The sequence below is a fragment of the Diaphorina citri genome, unplaced genomic scaffold, assembly GCF_000475195.1.
Source record: "Diaphorina citri unplaced genomic scaffold, Diaci psyllid genome assembly version 1.1 scaffold219, whole genome shotgun sequence".
NCBI classification, from domain to species: domain Eukaryota; kingdom Metazoa; phylum Arthropoda; class Insecta; order Hemiptera; family Psyllidae; genus Diaphorina; species Diaphorina citri.
The window spans coordinates 190,060-206,448 of record NW_007377656.1 but is presented as its reverse complement, the minus strand read 5'-3'; the positions used below and the strand labels follow the sequence as shown (position 1 = coordinate 206,448).

Genomic DNA, 16,389 nt, shown 5'->3' with positions numbered 1-16,389 from the left:
TAGGTAAAAAAAAGAAGAAGAAGAAAATAAAAAAAGATTTTTTGCTGCTTGCATCATAGATTCATCGTCATAGACTAGGTAGGTACCTAGGTAGTAAAATGCGCGGAGATCAAACATTGGTAGGTACCTACACCTCCTCATTTCTGATTATATCTACATACCTATTAGCTTCTAAATTTTTTGTTCTCATTAGAGCTGTCCGTCTACTTGGTGCTCGCCTTCAAATGCATCATTCGAGACCACAGGAATCGCAATCTAGACTCCATCACTAAGAAGCCTATAGTCGCTCTGGCTAATTCTCAGGAAGAGGATGGCGGCTTTGGTAGTGTCCATGCGACTGCTTTGGCCATGCAGGTGAGCGGTGATGATTGGTTGGGTGGAAGAGCTCCTTCAGGAAAACCCTGCCACTTTGGTCTTTCGACAGATCGTTGATTGTATACGAAAGGTCAAATTTTCTTAACTTGGCGGGGCGGAGCTTAATATTTGAGCAAATTTCACTCGTTTAGATCTGAAATTTGGCAAAAATTGCGTACACACTACACACGCAACGATCTGTCAAAAGATGACGTTTGAATTTGAAGACCAAGACCATGATTACTATATAGTTGAAAGACCATGATTACTTATGTGCCTACCTTCATAATATGTCACACAAATTTACTGTTTACCAACACAGGCTTTTCTGGACGAACCGAACGATCTTTGGAACCGAAGTGCCGCCCTCGACTATCTACTCCGACATCAGGCGGACGACGGATCCTTCACGGACGTCGCTACGACGGGGGATGTGGTGCTCGCGCTGTCCAATCAGTCGCTACATCTGTTCCGAGACATCAACTGCGACTCTCCGCGAAATATTAGCGGTAAGTGGAGAACAGAACTTGAAATTGTCTGGCTGAGGGACGTTAGACAGGGAGTAGACCACCTTAGTCTGGCTGGGGGGACTTTAAACAGTAATTATACCAGCCTGAGTTTCCCTTGCTAAAGAAATAGCAAAGGTTGAGTGATGAGTGCGAAGGGCATCTCGTAAAATTTATAGCCAAAACCAAATGTCAGCCCAAAGCAATCGCCCTAGTTAGGGCTGACGAAAAACGCCAACCCCGTCTGTACATGGGAAAAGATGAAGAAAAAGATCCAACCTCCAGATCCAAAGTCCACCGCGTTACTGCACCACTGAGGTTGGTATAATGAATTTATTCTTTAATTCTTATAGATTTCGGTACTGAAAAACGGTAAAATAAACTTATTAAAAGCTTTACTAAGGATTCCTTCCTACCCAAGGTTTCCTAAAATAAACTTATCTCGGTGGTGTAGTGGTCAAGACGCTCGTATAATAGTAGTAGCGTAGAGTCGTATAAGTTCAACCCATCCCTTGGGCCAATTGCCCCAAACACATAAGCCTCAGAGTGGGCTTTTTGTGTATAGAGTCAAGCTATTAGTAGCATACTGCTGATGCTGTAGTAAAGGGACTTTTTAGTCCTATGTGAGCAGTATAAATAAGCACTTTTGTTTTTGTTTTATTGCTCAGGTGACGCGAAAAGTGGCGCTAACCATCGTGAAGAAAGAATCGGACAAAGTGACCGTGACGAATGATAATCTATCGGACTTTGTGGGCAAGCCGATATTCAGCCACGATAGACTGTTCGAGATCACACCGCCAGGTGTCGTCATGGGACTGGCGTGGACAGCCATGGGTAAGTAGAATGGAATATACCTTGTTTATGCCTGAATAGGACTGAAAAGTCCCTTTACCATTCACGATTTCTCCTATTCTGAAGCCCATTTCCCCTGTTCTAAATAAAAGTAGATAGATTAGTGCTTTATTTAGACTGTCGAAATAGGTTAACATATGATTGTAGTTCCTTTATCTCAACAGTTTTCATGGTTCGACTGCAAGTCAAGTTCGATCCCCACCATCGACAAAATTTGTTCTCTTTTTTCGATTGCAATCAACAGGTTACTTTCTGGTGTTCTCGTGTTGACCCATCACCATAATGGGAAGTATTGTCTCTTATCGCCCATCTTATGAGGGACTGAGGCATCAAGTTCACAAGGATATCAAAATGGATACATTGGAGATTCATATTGAAAATGATTCCGGTCTCTTAGATGAGCTCAATCACATTAACACAGTTGGTAAGTTCTTTATTATTATTACTTTCAAATAGATCCCTGAAATAAAGTAATGTTGCATCTGAATGGTCTCTCATGTCCTGCAGACTTTTCTTAGCCCCTCTCAGGCTGGGTGAGGTTAGGTTGTGGTTATGTACCAGGTTGGGGTTGAGACAAGACTAGGTGAGACAGGATATTATTTCTACAGTTTGGCATGGGAGTGGTAACTTAAAAACAAGGTTAGTTTACCAACCTTGCCTATCTCAACCCTGTACATAACCACAACCTCAATGTAGTACATAGGAGCACCATCGAGCCCGACAATACATTCCTTAACACGAGACACCTTCATCTGCACGTACCTGAGGTGAGAAACAGGGGGAAATGTATTTTTTATTATTATTATTATTATTTTTTTTAAGATGAGTGTTGTCAGCTCCCATGGTGTAGTGGGCACTGCGCGCGCGCCTTGCATGCGGGAGACCCGGGTTCGATTCCCGGCGGTGTCGAAAAATTTGTATCCTGTAAATGATTGATTCCGTGACTTGCTGTTGCGGGGCCCACTCAGCCTCGTGAGGAAAATGAGTAGCTATGTAATATAAATGTGCATAGCGACCGGTGCCAGCATGGTAGGTAAACATTGGGTGTTAGGATTATTGAGATATTGGGAAAATTCTACAATGCTGGAGTGAGCACCAAAGCTGTGATATAATAACACAAAAAACGGCATTTATTAGTTATTTTCATTATTCTATACAAAGGAGGAATAGAGTACAGAGTAGGATCGGTTCTATCCTTCTACCACATATTTACAGGGAGCTGTTAAGAAGGACGGCCCAAGTGCGGGTATCACAATCACCACAGCCCTCGTGTCCTTGGCAACGGGTAAACCAATCAAACAGAACCTCGCTATGACGGGCGAAATCTCCCTGGTGGGCAAAGTGTTACCTGTGGGCGGAATCAAGGAAAAAACGATAGCCGTAAGTAGAAAAAACACACCCCCGACCCAAAGTAAATAAACCTACCTTGGAAGAAGCAAATAAGACCAGTTATCCTCATTGGGAAACCTTAGAAAATCGTTCGCACAGTCTCAAAACAGATATTCAGAACAAATGTAAACACTATTTTTCCGTTAGGGGACTGGCTAGGGGACGTTAAACAGAGAGTAGACTAGCGTCTGGCTGTGGGACTATAAACAGGGAGGAGACCATAAACAGGGAACAGCTAACCCTAACCAGCCTAGCTAGCTGGCAGTTCCTCAAAGGGTTCTCTCTGCTTTTAAACACTAAGCACAAGTCGTCACGCCTTGGAAGAAGCAAATAAGACCAGTTATCCTCATTGGGAAACCTTAGAAAATCGTTCGCACAGTCTCAAAACAGATATTCAGAACAACCAAATATGAGGACACCACATAGGACATGGAACCACAACAAAAAAGGGGATAAATTGAAGAAATAGAGAGAAAGAGACCAAGTAAAAGATTCCAATAGACCTTATGCTCTTAGCTCTTATGTGGAGTGAGGTTTTGAAGTGGAAGAGCAGAAAATATGAGGAACTAGGGAATTTTTCTTTTTCTTTTACGACTTTTGGTCTTTTAGATCCCGAGATAAAACGGGGATAAAAAGACTTTTCATTCCCGTCCTAACAGTTGAGTACAAATGAGATATATTCTCATCTAACAAGCACACGGCACAACAGCAAAATGTAAACACTATTTTTCCGTTAGGGGACTGGCTAGGGGAGTAGACTAGCGTCTGGCTGTGGGACTATAAACAGGGAGGAGACCATAAACAGGGAACAGCTAACTCTAACCAGCCTAGCTAGCTGGCAGTTCCTCAAAGGGTTCTCTCTGCTTTTAAACACTAAGCACAAGTCGTCACGATGGTTTACTGCGGTTCAGGACGAGCCAGCCAATTGAACATGGCTAGAGCTAGAGACCATCACCCCGGTGTATAGCAGATACAAAAAGACACCTTTTCTTTATTTTGCTGTCGTCATTCGGCGAAAGCTAAAGCCGCTAATACAACAAGAACAACACAAAAGCAAAATGTAAATACTTTTTTTCCCGTTTCAGGCCAAACGAGTGGGCGTGCACACAATCCTCATGCCCGAGGAGAACAAGAAAGACTTTACGGATCTTCCCGAGTATATCCGAGAAGGTTTGAACGTTCACTTCGTATCCGAGTGGCGCCAAGTGTACGATCTAGTGTTCGAACATACGAGTAGTAAACCTAGCTCTTCCTATGAAAGCTTCAAGTCAAAACTGTGAAACTAAGAGACGGATGAAAAATGAGAAACCTGACTTTTGTTCAAGATGTTTGATAGAGGGAACTGTAACAAACGGAGGTCTTGCCGTCCCGACATCGAAGAGAAAAGGAAGACAGCCGTTCTGAGAACGAACTTGTATGTACCATCGGAGCTATTATACGTATTATATTCTCGAAGTCGAAGAGAAGAAGACGGGATAGAAGAAAGCCGGCCGTTCTGAGACCGAACCTGTTTGTAATAGCGGAGGTATTATAGAATAGAATTCTATTCTATAATACCTCCGCTATTACAAACAGGTGAAAAGTATTATCGTCCAAATCAAAGAGAGACTTAGGACAGGAAAAGAGAAAATCAGCGGTTTTGAAAAGTAACCTTGTCTATTTAGCCTAGAGTTCACCCCTGGCGGGAATCGAACCCGCGACCTTGCACGTACAAGGCAGTTGCGCTACCCTCCCTGTTAACCAGGCTGGCCAGAGAAACATGAGAGTAGTTTCGTGGCTTCAAGGCCGTTCGCAGGGGAGTTCATTCGGATTCTTTTTCCCCAGGCCCGATCTCTTCAAGGGGGCCTTATTTCCCCCCAAAATGACTGGGGTACTCAAGGGGTAACGAGCAGCCCCCCCCCCAAATAATAATAAATAAAATACAAGCACATAGTGATGGTGTTCTTGTTTGGAAATAATGATAAAATTTGTCTACTGTCACATTTATTGCTGATTTTCTCACACTCTTAGGCCAGCCACTCACTTTCAGAACCTGACAGGTACACCTGATCAGGCATACCTGACACCTGATGAGCACACACACTATCAGGTAGACCTAACGGGTAAGGCCGACAAGGTCCGAATGTCAGGTCTACCTGATAGTGAGTGGCTGGCTTTACAGCAGTAACTTGCCGCGGTTGTGTTTAATAAATACCTACTATAAATAGCTATATCAATATTTTATGTGAAGGATTTTTCATATTCCTTGTTTTCTTATTTTTTCTCTTTTGGTTTTTTATGAAGTGACAAAAATCAACTTTGCCTAGACTAGAAATCAGCTGAGGCCAGGGGCCCCAAAGCGAGTTTTAGTCATAATGGATTTTGATGAATTGAAGAAGATGAAAAAATAAATCTCAATTATGAATCATGATTTATTTGTAGTTGTTGTTGTTGTAGTGGCTTTAGCTTTCGCCGAATGGTGTTGGCAGAGTAAAGAAAAGATTTTTGTATTTGCCATACACTGGGGTGATGGTCTCTAGCCATGTTAAGTTGGCTCGTCCTGAACCGCAGTCAACCATCGTGAGGACTAACTTATGCTTATTAAGCAGAGGGTGAACCCTTTGAAACTGTCAGCTAGTGTAGTGAAGCCAAGAGCCTCCCTTCCTATTTCTGTTATTTCTATATTTTTTATTTCAACTCTGGTAATGCCGCCACTGGTCGCTACTCGATTGTCCTTACGAGGTTGAGTGACCTCGAACTCCAAGCACAGAGCCGAAAAAAAATTTGACCCCGCCGGGAACCAAACCCGGGACCTCCGGGGATCGTGTGTAAAGGGTTTATTTTCAAATCGTATGGTAGGAATGTAGGATGCTAACTTCACACAGTTAGATCAGCTGTTCTGAAAAGCGAAATATTGCTTGCTCTTTTTCGAAAAACTGTAGCAATTGTAGCATTTTGCATTTGCATTTTCCTCTTTTTATTTGCTCCTTTTCCAGTAAATACACATACAGCCTTTTCCTCCTTTAATTCCTTACAATTTCCAGAGATCCAAGCGTTTTTTCCCGTTTCAGGCCAAACGAGTGGGCGTGCACACAATCCTCATGCCCGAGGAGAACAAGAAAGACTTTACGGATCTTCCCGAGTATATCCGAGAAGGTTTGAACGTTCACTTCGTATCCGAGTGGCGCCAAGTGTACGATCTAGTGTTCGAACATACGAGTAGTAAACCTAGCTCTTCCTATGAAAGCTTCAAGTCAAAACTGTGAAACTAAGAGATGGATGAGAAACCTGACTTTGTTCAAGATGTTTGATAGAGGGAACTGTAACAAACGGAGGTCTTGCCGTCCCGAAATCGAAGAGAAAAGGAAGACAGCCGTTCCGAGACCGAACTTGTATGTACCATCGGAGCTATTATACGTATTATAGTCTCGAAGTCGAAGAGAAGAAGACGGGATAGAAGAAAGCCGGCCGTTCTGAGACCGAACCTGTTTGTAATAGCGAAGGTATTATCGTCCAAATCAAAGAGAGACTTAGGGCAGGAAAAGAGAAAATCAGCGGTTTTGAAAAGTAACCTTGTCTATTTAGCCTAGAGGTCATCCCTGGCGGGAATCGAACCCGCGACCTTGTACGTACAAGGCAGGTGCGCTACCCTCCCTGTTAACTAGGCTGGCCAGAGAAACATGAGAGTAGTTTCGTGGCTTCAAGGCCGTTCGCAGGGGAGTTCATTCGGATTCTTTTTCCCCAGGCCCGGTCTCTTCAAGGAGGCCTTACGAGTATTTCCCCCCAAAATGACTAGGGTACTCAAGGGGTAACGAGCAGCCCCCCCCCCCAAATAATAAATAAAATACAAGCACATAGTGATAGTGTTCTTGTTTGGAAATAATGATAAAATTTGTCTATTATCACATTTATTGCTGATTTTCTCACACTCTTAGGCCAGCCTCTCACTTTCAGAACCTGACAGGTACACCTGATCAGGCATACCTGACACCTGATGAGCACACACACTATCAGGTAGACCTAACAGGGAAGGCCGACAAGGTCCGAATGTCAGGTCCACCTGATAGTGAGTGGCTGGCTTTACAGCAGTAACTTGCCGCGGTTGTGTTTAATAAATACTATAAATAGCTATATCAATATTTTATGTGAAGGATTTTTCATATTCCTTGTTTTCTTATTTTTTTCTCTTTTGTTTGTTTGTTTGTTTTTTTTTTTTTATGAAGTGACAAAAATCAACTTCGCCTAAACTAGAAATCAGCTGAGGCCAGGGGCCACAAAGCAATTTTTGAAACCTGGACGGAGTTTAAATTCACTTATTTGTGGCCTGAGTAGTTGAAATCAAAGTCATAGGTAATGGATTTTGATGAACTGAAGAAGATGAAAAAATAAATCTCAATCATGAATCATGATTTATTCGTAGTTGTTGTTGTTGTAGTGGCTTTTAGCTTTCGCCAAATGGTGTTGGCAGAGTAAAGAAAAGATAGGTACCTATATCTTTTTGTATCTGCCATACATCGGGGTGATGGTCTCTAGCCATGTTAAGTTGGCTCGTCCTGAACCGCAGTCAACCATCGTGAGGACTTACGCTTATTAAGCAGGGTGAACCCTTTGAAACTGTCAGCTAGTGTAGTGAAGCTAAGAGTCTCCCTTCCCATTTCTGTTATTTCTATATTTTTTTCAACTCTGGTAATGCCGCCACTGGTCGCTACTCGATTGAAGCAGCTACTCAATTGTCCTTACGAGGCTGAGTGCACCCCGAACTCCATGCACAGAGCCGAAAAAAAATTTGACCCCGCCGGGAACCAAACCCGGGGCCTCCGGGGATCGTGTGTAAAGGGTTTATTTTCAAATCGTATGGTAGGAATGTAGGATGCTAACTTCACACAGTTGGATCAGCTGTTCTGAAAAGCGAAATATTTTGCTTGCTCTTTTTCGAAAAACTGTAGCATTTTGCATTTTTGCATTTTCCTCTTTTTATTTGCTCCTTTTCCAGTAAATACAGTCTTTTCCTCCTTTAATTCCTTACAATTTCCAGTGATCCAAGCGACTGTAGTTTACTATTTGAGGCTTATCTGTAGATTTGTGTTATTCGCCTGTACACCAAGAGGTTGGAAGACCAAAGAACCAGTACACACTTCACAGATCATGCACATCAGAAAATCCTGGCAATCGAAAATGGGTAAGTAGTTAAATTCAGCCCCTTGTGAAACAGACAATTATCTCTCCTCCAAACTTTGATTCCAACATTTAACCAACAGCTATAAACATGTGCTTTTCAAAGTGTTTCTTTGTTGTTTTTTTCAACTATGGCGTGACGTCACGTGCAGTGTTGTCAAAATATTAGCACTCGCCGCGCGATAAAAAAAAAATCCTTCGAAAAGCGCGAGTTCAAACACAAATATCTCGGCAAGTACATGACGGATTTTAAAATCGAAAACAGATTTGTGAATGTGATTTTTGACCGCTTCGTTTTATTTATGTTAGGTTGAATTATTTTTTACATGAGAATCCTCAATTATTTATTCAGACAGGACATTGTAAGAAGAAAGTGGAAAAAACAAAGAAATTGGTTTTTTTCTATATTTTCTCTAATTCCATTTTTTTTCCTCCCTGATCCTTTTCTTTGTATCCATCTCGTTAAAAATAAAGCAAATTATTTTATAGAAATAAAAAAGTTCAAAACAATCACGACGATTCAAAAAATCAAAAAACGTCTTTTGCCGACTGTGGGAATCAATAATCAAGGTTAATTCTGTTTTATTATTCTCAGGTGAGCGCCCATTCCCGTGTCCGGTTCTGGGGTGCGATCGTTCCTTCACCACCTCCAACATACGCAAGGTTCACATCCGCACGCATACCGGAGAGAAACCGTACGTCTGCGGAGAGGCGGGCTGTGATAAGTCTTTCGCTTCCGCTACCAACTATAAGAATCACATGCGTATACACTCGGGCGAGAAACCATACGTCTGTCAAGTGCGAGTAAGTCAATGAGGTTTATATGGCTATTTAGGTGAGGTTTTTTACCTTTCGCATGAGGTTATGATTATTTAGGTGAGGTTATACGCATCACCCATCTTTTGGGGCAGTTACCCCTAAACCTAAGCCTCAGAGTGGGTTTTTTTGTGTTTTTATCTTTGTTCCTCATCAGTTCTATTCTATTTTGTTTATCCATGGCAGGACTGTCAGAAGCGATTTACGGAGTATTCCTCCCTATACAAACACACCCTAGTCCATTCCGACATTCGGCCGTTCATTTGTGACCGGTGTCCGCGTTCCTATAGACAACTGTGCACGCTCAACGTGCACAAGAAAACCAACCATCGAGAGTCGAAGAACAAGAAGCCCTCCAACCGAGTAAGTAATCAACTAATCAGTATTCAATCATCCCTTACTTCTTACTATTCCTTCGTTCATTTTAGTAAATAGATTCACCAACCTATACCAATAAGCGCATAGAATTTCGGATCTGGAGGTGGATGGTTCGATTGCAAGTCATGACAACGTAAAATTTAGCACAATATTAATAATCTGGAAACGACATTTGTGACAAGCATTAACATAAGTAAGACTATTAAAATTCTCGTTTGTTTGTACGGATCAAATCTTGCAATTACTTATGGAGCCTGATTTCTTAGCTTAACTCCAAACACAAAAAGCCCACTCCGAGGCTTAGGTGTAGGGGCTGTACACTACTGTACAGCCCTAAAGGATGGGTTAAGCTACTACGAATCTACTTATGGAGCCACTTGTACTGAACTGATTGGCTTCACACTCATTGGGGAATGGTGCTTTAAATGTGGCTACATGATTGTGAGCAGTATATCCATAAACTGTAAAAATATACGAGACCTTGTTTAGAGTGCAGAGGTTAAAGGGATTACACTATCACAGCAGGATAAGCAAAGTATAATAGAATAGAATTCTGTTTCATTATTTCCCGTTCCATGTTTCAGAACAACATAGTAAAGCAGGAGTGTGTTCAGAAAATCAATAGCAACCCCACGACCAAGCTTCTAAACAATAACAGTATTGCTATTCTTGATACCTCAGGGAGTAGCAATAACAGGGAGGAGAAATACTTCCTAATGGAACTGTCGATACCCAATGCAAAACTAGAAAATTAATAAGCAATACTAGTGCAAGACCTACCCCCGGGTCCACAAAGGGAATTTAAACTTGGCTAAGTTAAACTCTCGGACTGTGCAATCTAATTAGTTGATTAAAAAAAATAGCCAATCAGATTGCTTAATCGAGATTAAAACTTGAACCAATTTTAAACTTTGTGGACCCGGCCAGACCTTAGTATAGTATTTCTGATCTATTGCTAGCTACAAAGATGGAAAATCTGGCCAAGTGTGGAATTCTCAAGGTTAACTATTTACCCAACAAAGGCTTGAAATCTAGATGAATGGATTTTAAAGTCAGTAACCTCTGTAAAGTAGCTTTTGTTGAAAAAATAATTGAAGACCGATCATCAATAATGTGCTAAGTGCCAAAAAGTTCAAACTGAGATAATGAGGTTTTTCTTCCTGGTTTACCACGGGCACATACCACTACCCCCATCTATCGGGATTTTTTTTTATTTATTTGGAACGTTGTGGAGCTTAGCGCGTTTTACAGAGTATGTTCACTGGTACAAAGTGAATTCGTACCTAACTCAAATTTTATATTTTTGGCAATTGGTAAAATATATTACATTAGGTAAATTAAATACAGCCTAAATTTGACAACACACCCATGTTTTTGGTCTTTGAATTATTTAATTAAACAATGACAAGGTGCCTAAGTTTGTTGTTTTTTACAAACACAAAGGAATTAGCTATTAAGCCATTTTGCTAGGGTACCTACCTACCTAAGTAATTTATGATTTTTTTATTTATTTTTTAATTTCAGACCAAGATGAGGAAATTGCAAACCCGATTAGAATTAACAAGACAGAGTCTCCACATCCTATGGAAGGTCAGGTTGTACAACTAGAAGATGGTGCATTGGGCGTGCTCACTTTTGATCCAGAAATTTCATGTAAGTAGGAACTATTCCTTACTTCTGTTAAGCATAAATGCTTGTTACAAATGTTGTTTCCCACTCAATACACTATGCTAAATTTTATGCCTTGACTTGGACTCAAACCACCAACCTCCAGATCCAAAGTCCACCACACTAACCACTACTCTACTGAGGTACTGAACTATACCTTCTAAATTGTATTTCCATCAATATAATCAGAAACAATACTTACTTAAGATGTTTTTACTTTTTCTATCAAATTATCCTGCTTTTCCTGGCTCCTCACTAAAATAAAATCTAAATTCTAATCTAAATCATGATTTATTTGTGGTGAAGCTGAGAGCTTCTTCACAATTTTCGTGGATATCACAGCATTACTAAGAGCCTCCTTTACTCCATCCAATCATCATCAATCTTATTAATGATAATTTTAACATATTTATCTTTAAGGTTCAGATCAATTCAATCTTATTGATGATAATTTTGACATATTTATCTTAAAGGTTCAGACCAATTAGTCAAGCTCCCGGATGGTTCTATTGGATACATCATCACATCTCAACTGGAAGAAGCTATCACCAAGATTGAAACTCCCAGTGAAAATCCAGAGTAAGTGGAAATACATATAAATAAGTACTTGGCAAATATTAGTCATGATTAAAGAGAGAGAGAGTTTTAAGAAAGAACTACTTTTTTTTGGTGGCAAAGTCCAAACTGCCCTTTATGCTCACAGCAAACACCCACGAATGCTGCACATTTGATAAATTGCCCTGCCATCAAAGCCAGCAGGGATATTGTAGGGAAATATTGGGATGCGCGTAGGAAAATGGCCTAATAGCTAATTCCTTTGCATTTGTAAAAAACAATAACTTTACTTTTTTCAGTGGACTAATGAGTCAGATTTCAATGAAAATAGGACTAACTTCCTATTTCTATAGAAAGTTTAAAAGGGAGCTACCCCACTTTCATATATACCATCCACACAGGTCCCACCCATTTAGGACCCTCTAAATGTAGTCACAATCAAAAACATCAGCCTATAATTTGGAGCATTACACTTGAGCTACATGTTTAAAATTGATTCATTAACTCCTATTATAACTCATTCACTGTTTAGGGTGCCCACAGAACAAAGAATCCAAGATTATTATTATTATCATTAATGAGCTAGAATCATAAGCATACTTTTTTTTTGTTTGTTTGCCTTAGCTTTATCTCTGATTTCAAGACCATCTTGATTTTTGAGGGTATCTATTTTCTTCAAGAGTACTTTCTGTTTTTCCTCTTCAGTTGCAAAGTGGAAATTGTAGAACCACACTGATATTCCAACAAGTCCTGTAACAAAAAGAATTGCACAATATTAGATGTGATTTCTTCAGCATATTTCCGGATACGCATGAATGAAAAAGACTGTACCTCAAAGTAAGGCAAAAGTGGTTCTGAGGTACAACCTTTCTTATCCTGTCCAGGATGACGTACACCCTGGACATGGGATTGAACTTGCAACCTAGCAAGGTGCACTCCAAGCTAACTAGACCTGGGTCCAACCATTAAATCCATATCTGTGTTTGTATGTTTTCAAGTTTCAGGGCAACATTCATGTCAACTTACCATAGATTGAAAGCCCAATACATCCCACAATTAATGATCGGTGAGCTATGTCACCTATCTTGTTGAGTATGTACTTTCGTCTTGGATGCTTCAACATGATTAAGTATGGATTCTTTTTTCTTTTGGAATAGAAATACTACAATGTTAGGGAAAGTACACTATTTTAATTTTTTCACTGCACTGGAAGTAGTATCTAGAATTATCAGTTGATAAGAGATAACTTTATCTGCTTATCTGCAGATTTATTTCTCTTTCTCCACAGAACTTCACAATCTGACTTTTTTATGTTTTTAAGAAATTTCAAAAAGTTCGCGGCACAAAATTGCGCTTTTCACACGATCCTCCATTTTTCGGAGCAAAAGATGGAAGAGAAGTTAGCCATCGCTTCGTTTGCTCAGCGAAAAAACGGCGGTGCCATCTCAGCTCCCATGGTGTAGTGGGCACTGCGCGCGCGCCTTGCATGCGGGAGACCCGGGTTCGATTCCCGGCGGTGTCGAAAAATTTGTATCATGTAAATGATTGATTCCGTGACTTGCTGTTGCGGGGCCCACTCAGCCTCTTGAGTAAAATGAGTAGCTATGTAATATAAATGTGCATAGCGACCGGTGCCAGCATGGTAGGTAAACATTGGGTGTTAGGATTATTGAGATATTGGGAAAATCCTACAATGCTGGAGTGAGCACCAAAGCTGTGATATAATAACACAAAAAACGACATTTATTAGTTTTTTTCATTATTCTATACAAAGGAGGAATAGGGTACAAAGTAGGATCGGTTCTATCCTTCTACCACATATTTACAGGGAGCTGTTAAGAAGGACGGCCCCTTTTTTTTTTTCAAAATCTACCGAGATTTACAATTTATTTATTATTAATTTTAAAATTTGTTTCCTTTCTTTTCCAGGTGGTTCAACGCTGTTTATAGAGACCTCAGTGCGCAAACCCACCTCCGTGGCCACAGACCCTGCCGACGACAAGAAATCCGATGGTAGCCTCTTCCTAACCGGTCATCTGGGTGACGTGATGAAGGAATCTGCCAATATCTCCCTTACCGTGGCCAGGAACTTCCTGAGCACCATCGAGCCCGACAATACATTCCTTAACACGAGACACCTTCATCTGCACGTACCTGAGGTGAGAAACAGGGGGAAATGTATTTAAAAAAAAAAAAGATGAGTGTCTTTTTAAGATGAGTGTTGTCAGCTCCCATGGTGTAGTGGGCACTGCGCGCGCGCCTTGCATGCGGGAGACCCGGGTTCGATTCCCGGCGGTGTCGAAAAATTTGTATCCTGTAAATGATTGATTCCGTGACTTGCTGTTGCGGGGCCCACTCAGCCTCGTGAGGAAAATGAGTAGCTATGTAATATAAATGTGCATAGCGACCGGTGCCAGCATGGTAGGTAAACATTGGGTGTTAGGATTATTGAGATATTGGGAAAATTCTACAATGCTGGAGTGAGCACCAAAGCTGTGATATAATAACACAAAAAACGGCATTTATTAGTTATTTTCATTATTCTATACAAAGGAGGAATAGAGTACAGAGTAGGATCGGTTCTATCCTTCTACCACATATTTACAGGGAGCTGTTAAGAAGGACGGCCCAAGTGCGGGTATCACAATCACCACAGCCCTCGTGTCCTTGGCAACGGGTAAACCAATCAAACAGAACCTCGCTATGACTGGCGAAATCTCCCTGGTGGGCAAAGTGTTACCTGTGGGCGGAATCAAGGAAAAAACGATAGCCGTAAGTAGAAAAAACACACCCCCGACCCAAAGTAAATAAACCTACCTTGGAAGAAGCAAATAAGACCAGTTATCCTCATTGGGAAACCTTAGAAAATCGTTCGCACAGTCTCAAAACAGATATTCAGAACAAATGTAAACACTATTTTTCCGTTAGGGGACTGGCTAGGGGACGTTAAACAGAGAGTAGACTAGCGTCTGGCTGTGGGACTATAAACAGGGAGGAGACCATAAACAGGGAACAGCTAACCCTAACCAGCCTAGCTAGCTGGCAGTTCCTCAAAGGGTTCTCTCTGCTTTTAAACACTAAGCACAAGTCGTCACGATGGTTGACTGCGGTTCAGGACGAGCCAGCCAATTGAACATGGCTAGAGCTAGAGACCATCACCCCGGTGTATAGCAGATACAAAAAGACATCTTTTCTTTATTTTGCTATCGCCATTTGGCGAAAGCTAAAGCCGCTAATACAACAACAAGAACAACACAAAAGCAAAATGTAAACACTTCAAGAATAAAATATCTTGTTTTTGAGGCAGTTCATTGAGAAGACTTGATGCTCATTGGTTGACTCAAGGTCACCTAAACTGAAGGTGCAGGGTCAATGGTCAGCTTGGAATTTTTTCTGGATTATTCAACCTCGTTCTGCGTGCGCTTCTTTCTGGATTTTCAGCTGAAATCTTTCCGGATGTTCTACCTGAATATGCTTCATCTTGAATGCCTCGGTCTGTGGGCACCCTTAGAGTGAAATGGTGAGGCAGAAAACTTTTTTTTTAAACATATCGTTTTCTTTGTCCAGGTTTATCATAGTTGACCTCGACGATGTGGACAGGGAAGAGGACATGATATTTGAATTAGAGGACGAGGATCTCATGGAGGAGGAGGGAGGAAAACAAACAGGTAGCAGTGGAGGTGGAGGAGGTGGAACAGTGAAGAAATCCACGAGCAGCGAAAACAACGTGTGTCCGGAGTGCAAGAAGACCTTCTCCTCAGCACATCATATGAAGGTAAGTGGCGACTCCCTGGTCGAGTGGTTATCACACTAGGGTTGCACGCAGGAGGTCCGGGTTCGATTCCCGGCGGGGACGAGGTTTTTTTCGGCTCTATGCTTGGAGTTCGGGGTGCACTCAGCCCCGTGAGGAGAATTGAGTAGCTACTTAAATCGAGTAGCGACCAGTGGCGGCACTACCAGTGTAAAAAGATTATTGAAATATGGAAATTAATTTGCAAGAGGAGGCACTTAGTAATGTTGTGATATCCACAAAAGGTGTGAAAAAGCTCTGCTTTACCACAAAGAATTTGAGATTTGATTGAAATTGATTTGATTTGATAATGTAAGTAACTATTTTCCCAGGTTCACCTCCGGATTCACTCGGGGATACGTCCGTACAAATGCCCGGTCGAGTATTGCGAGAAAGCATTCTCCACTCAGTACTCGCGCAAGGCGCACATACGTACGCACACGGGTGAAAAACCGTATCGGTGCGCGCACGAGTTTTGTTCCAAGTCATTCAAAACCTCGGGAGACCTGCAGAAGCATGTGCGGACGCATACTGGTAAGTACACACCGGGTCCCGGGATCGATTCCCGACTGATTGTCCGGGAAGATTTCGTTTATTATAAATAGAATAGAATAGAATATACCTTGTTTATCCTGCTCGAATGAGACTAAAAAGTCCCTTTACCCCAGCAGTCTGAACAAGGTCTCGTGTATTTTATGGGTTTAACATGGTACAATGTACAATACATAAAGTGTAGTGATCATTTATTTTATATTCTTTTCACATAATTTTTGCTAGTTTCTCGTGACCAAACTCCGAAGAAAATACTCGGTCAGCAAAATCCTTCGAAAAGCGCGAGTTCAAACACAAATATATAACGGCGCAAACGACACGCAAGTGTTAAAGCGCCTAATGAAAAAAAAAAAAAAAAAAAACAAAAAAATCTCT

At 41.2% G+C, this 16,389-nt stretch overlaps 1 protein-coding gene across 1 annotated transcript in view; it reads left to right on the top strand.

Moving 5' to 3' along the window:
- Positions 1-16,389, top strand: part of LOC103506165 (lon protease homolog, mitochondrial-like) — a 32,084-nt gene that overhangs the window by 15,020 nt on the left and 675 nt on the right. The window contains exons 20-24 of the mRNA XM_026821285.1: positions 1,529-1,694; positions 13,602-13,831; positions 14,280-14,475; positions 15,251-15,447; positions 15,795-15,996. Of these exons, the coding sequence (XP_026677086.1) occupies positions 1,529-1,694; positions 13,602-13,831; positions 14,280-14,475; positions 15,251-15,447; positions 15,795-15,996 (991 nt within the window). The remainder of the gene's footprint in view (positions 1-1,528; positions 1,695-13,601; positions 13,832-14,279; positions 14,476-15,250; positions 15,448-15,794; positions 15,997-16,389) is intronic.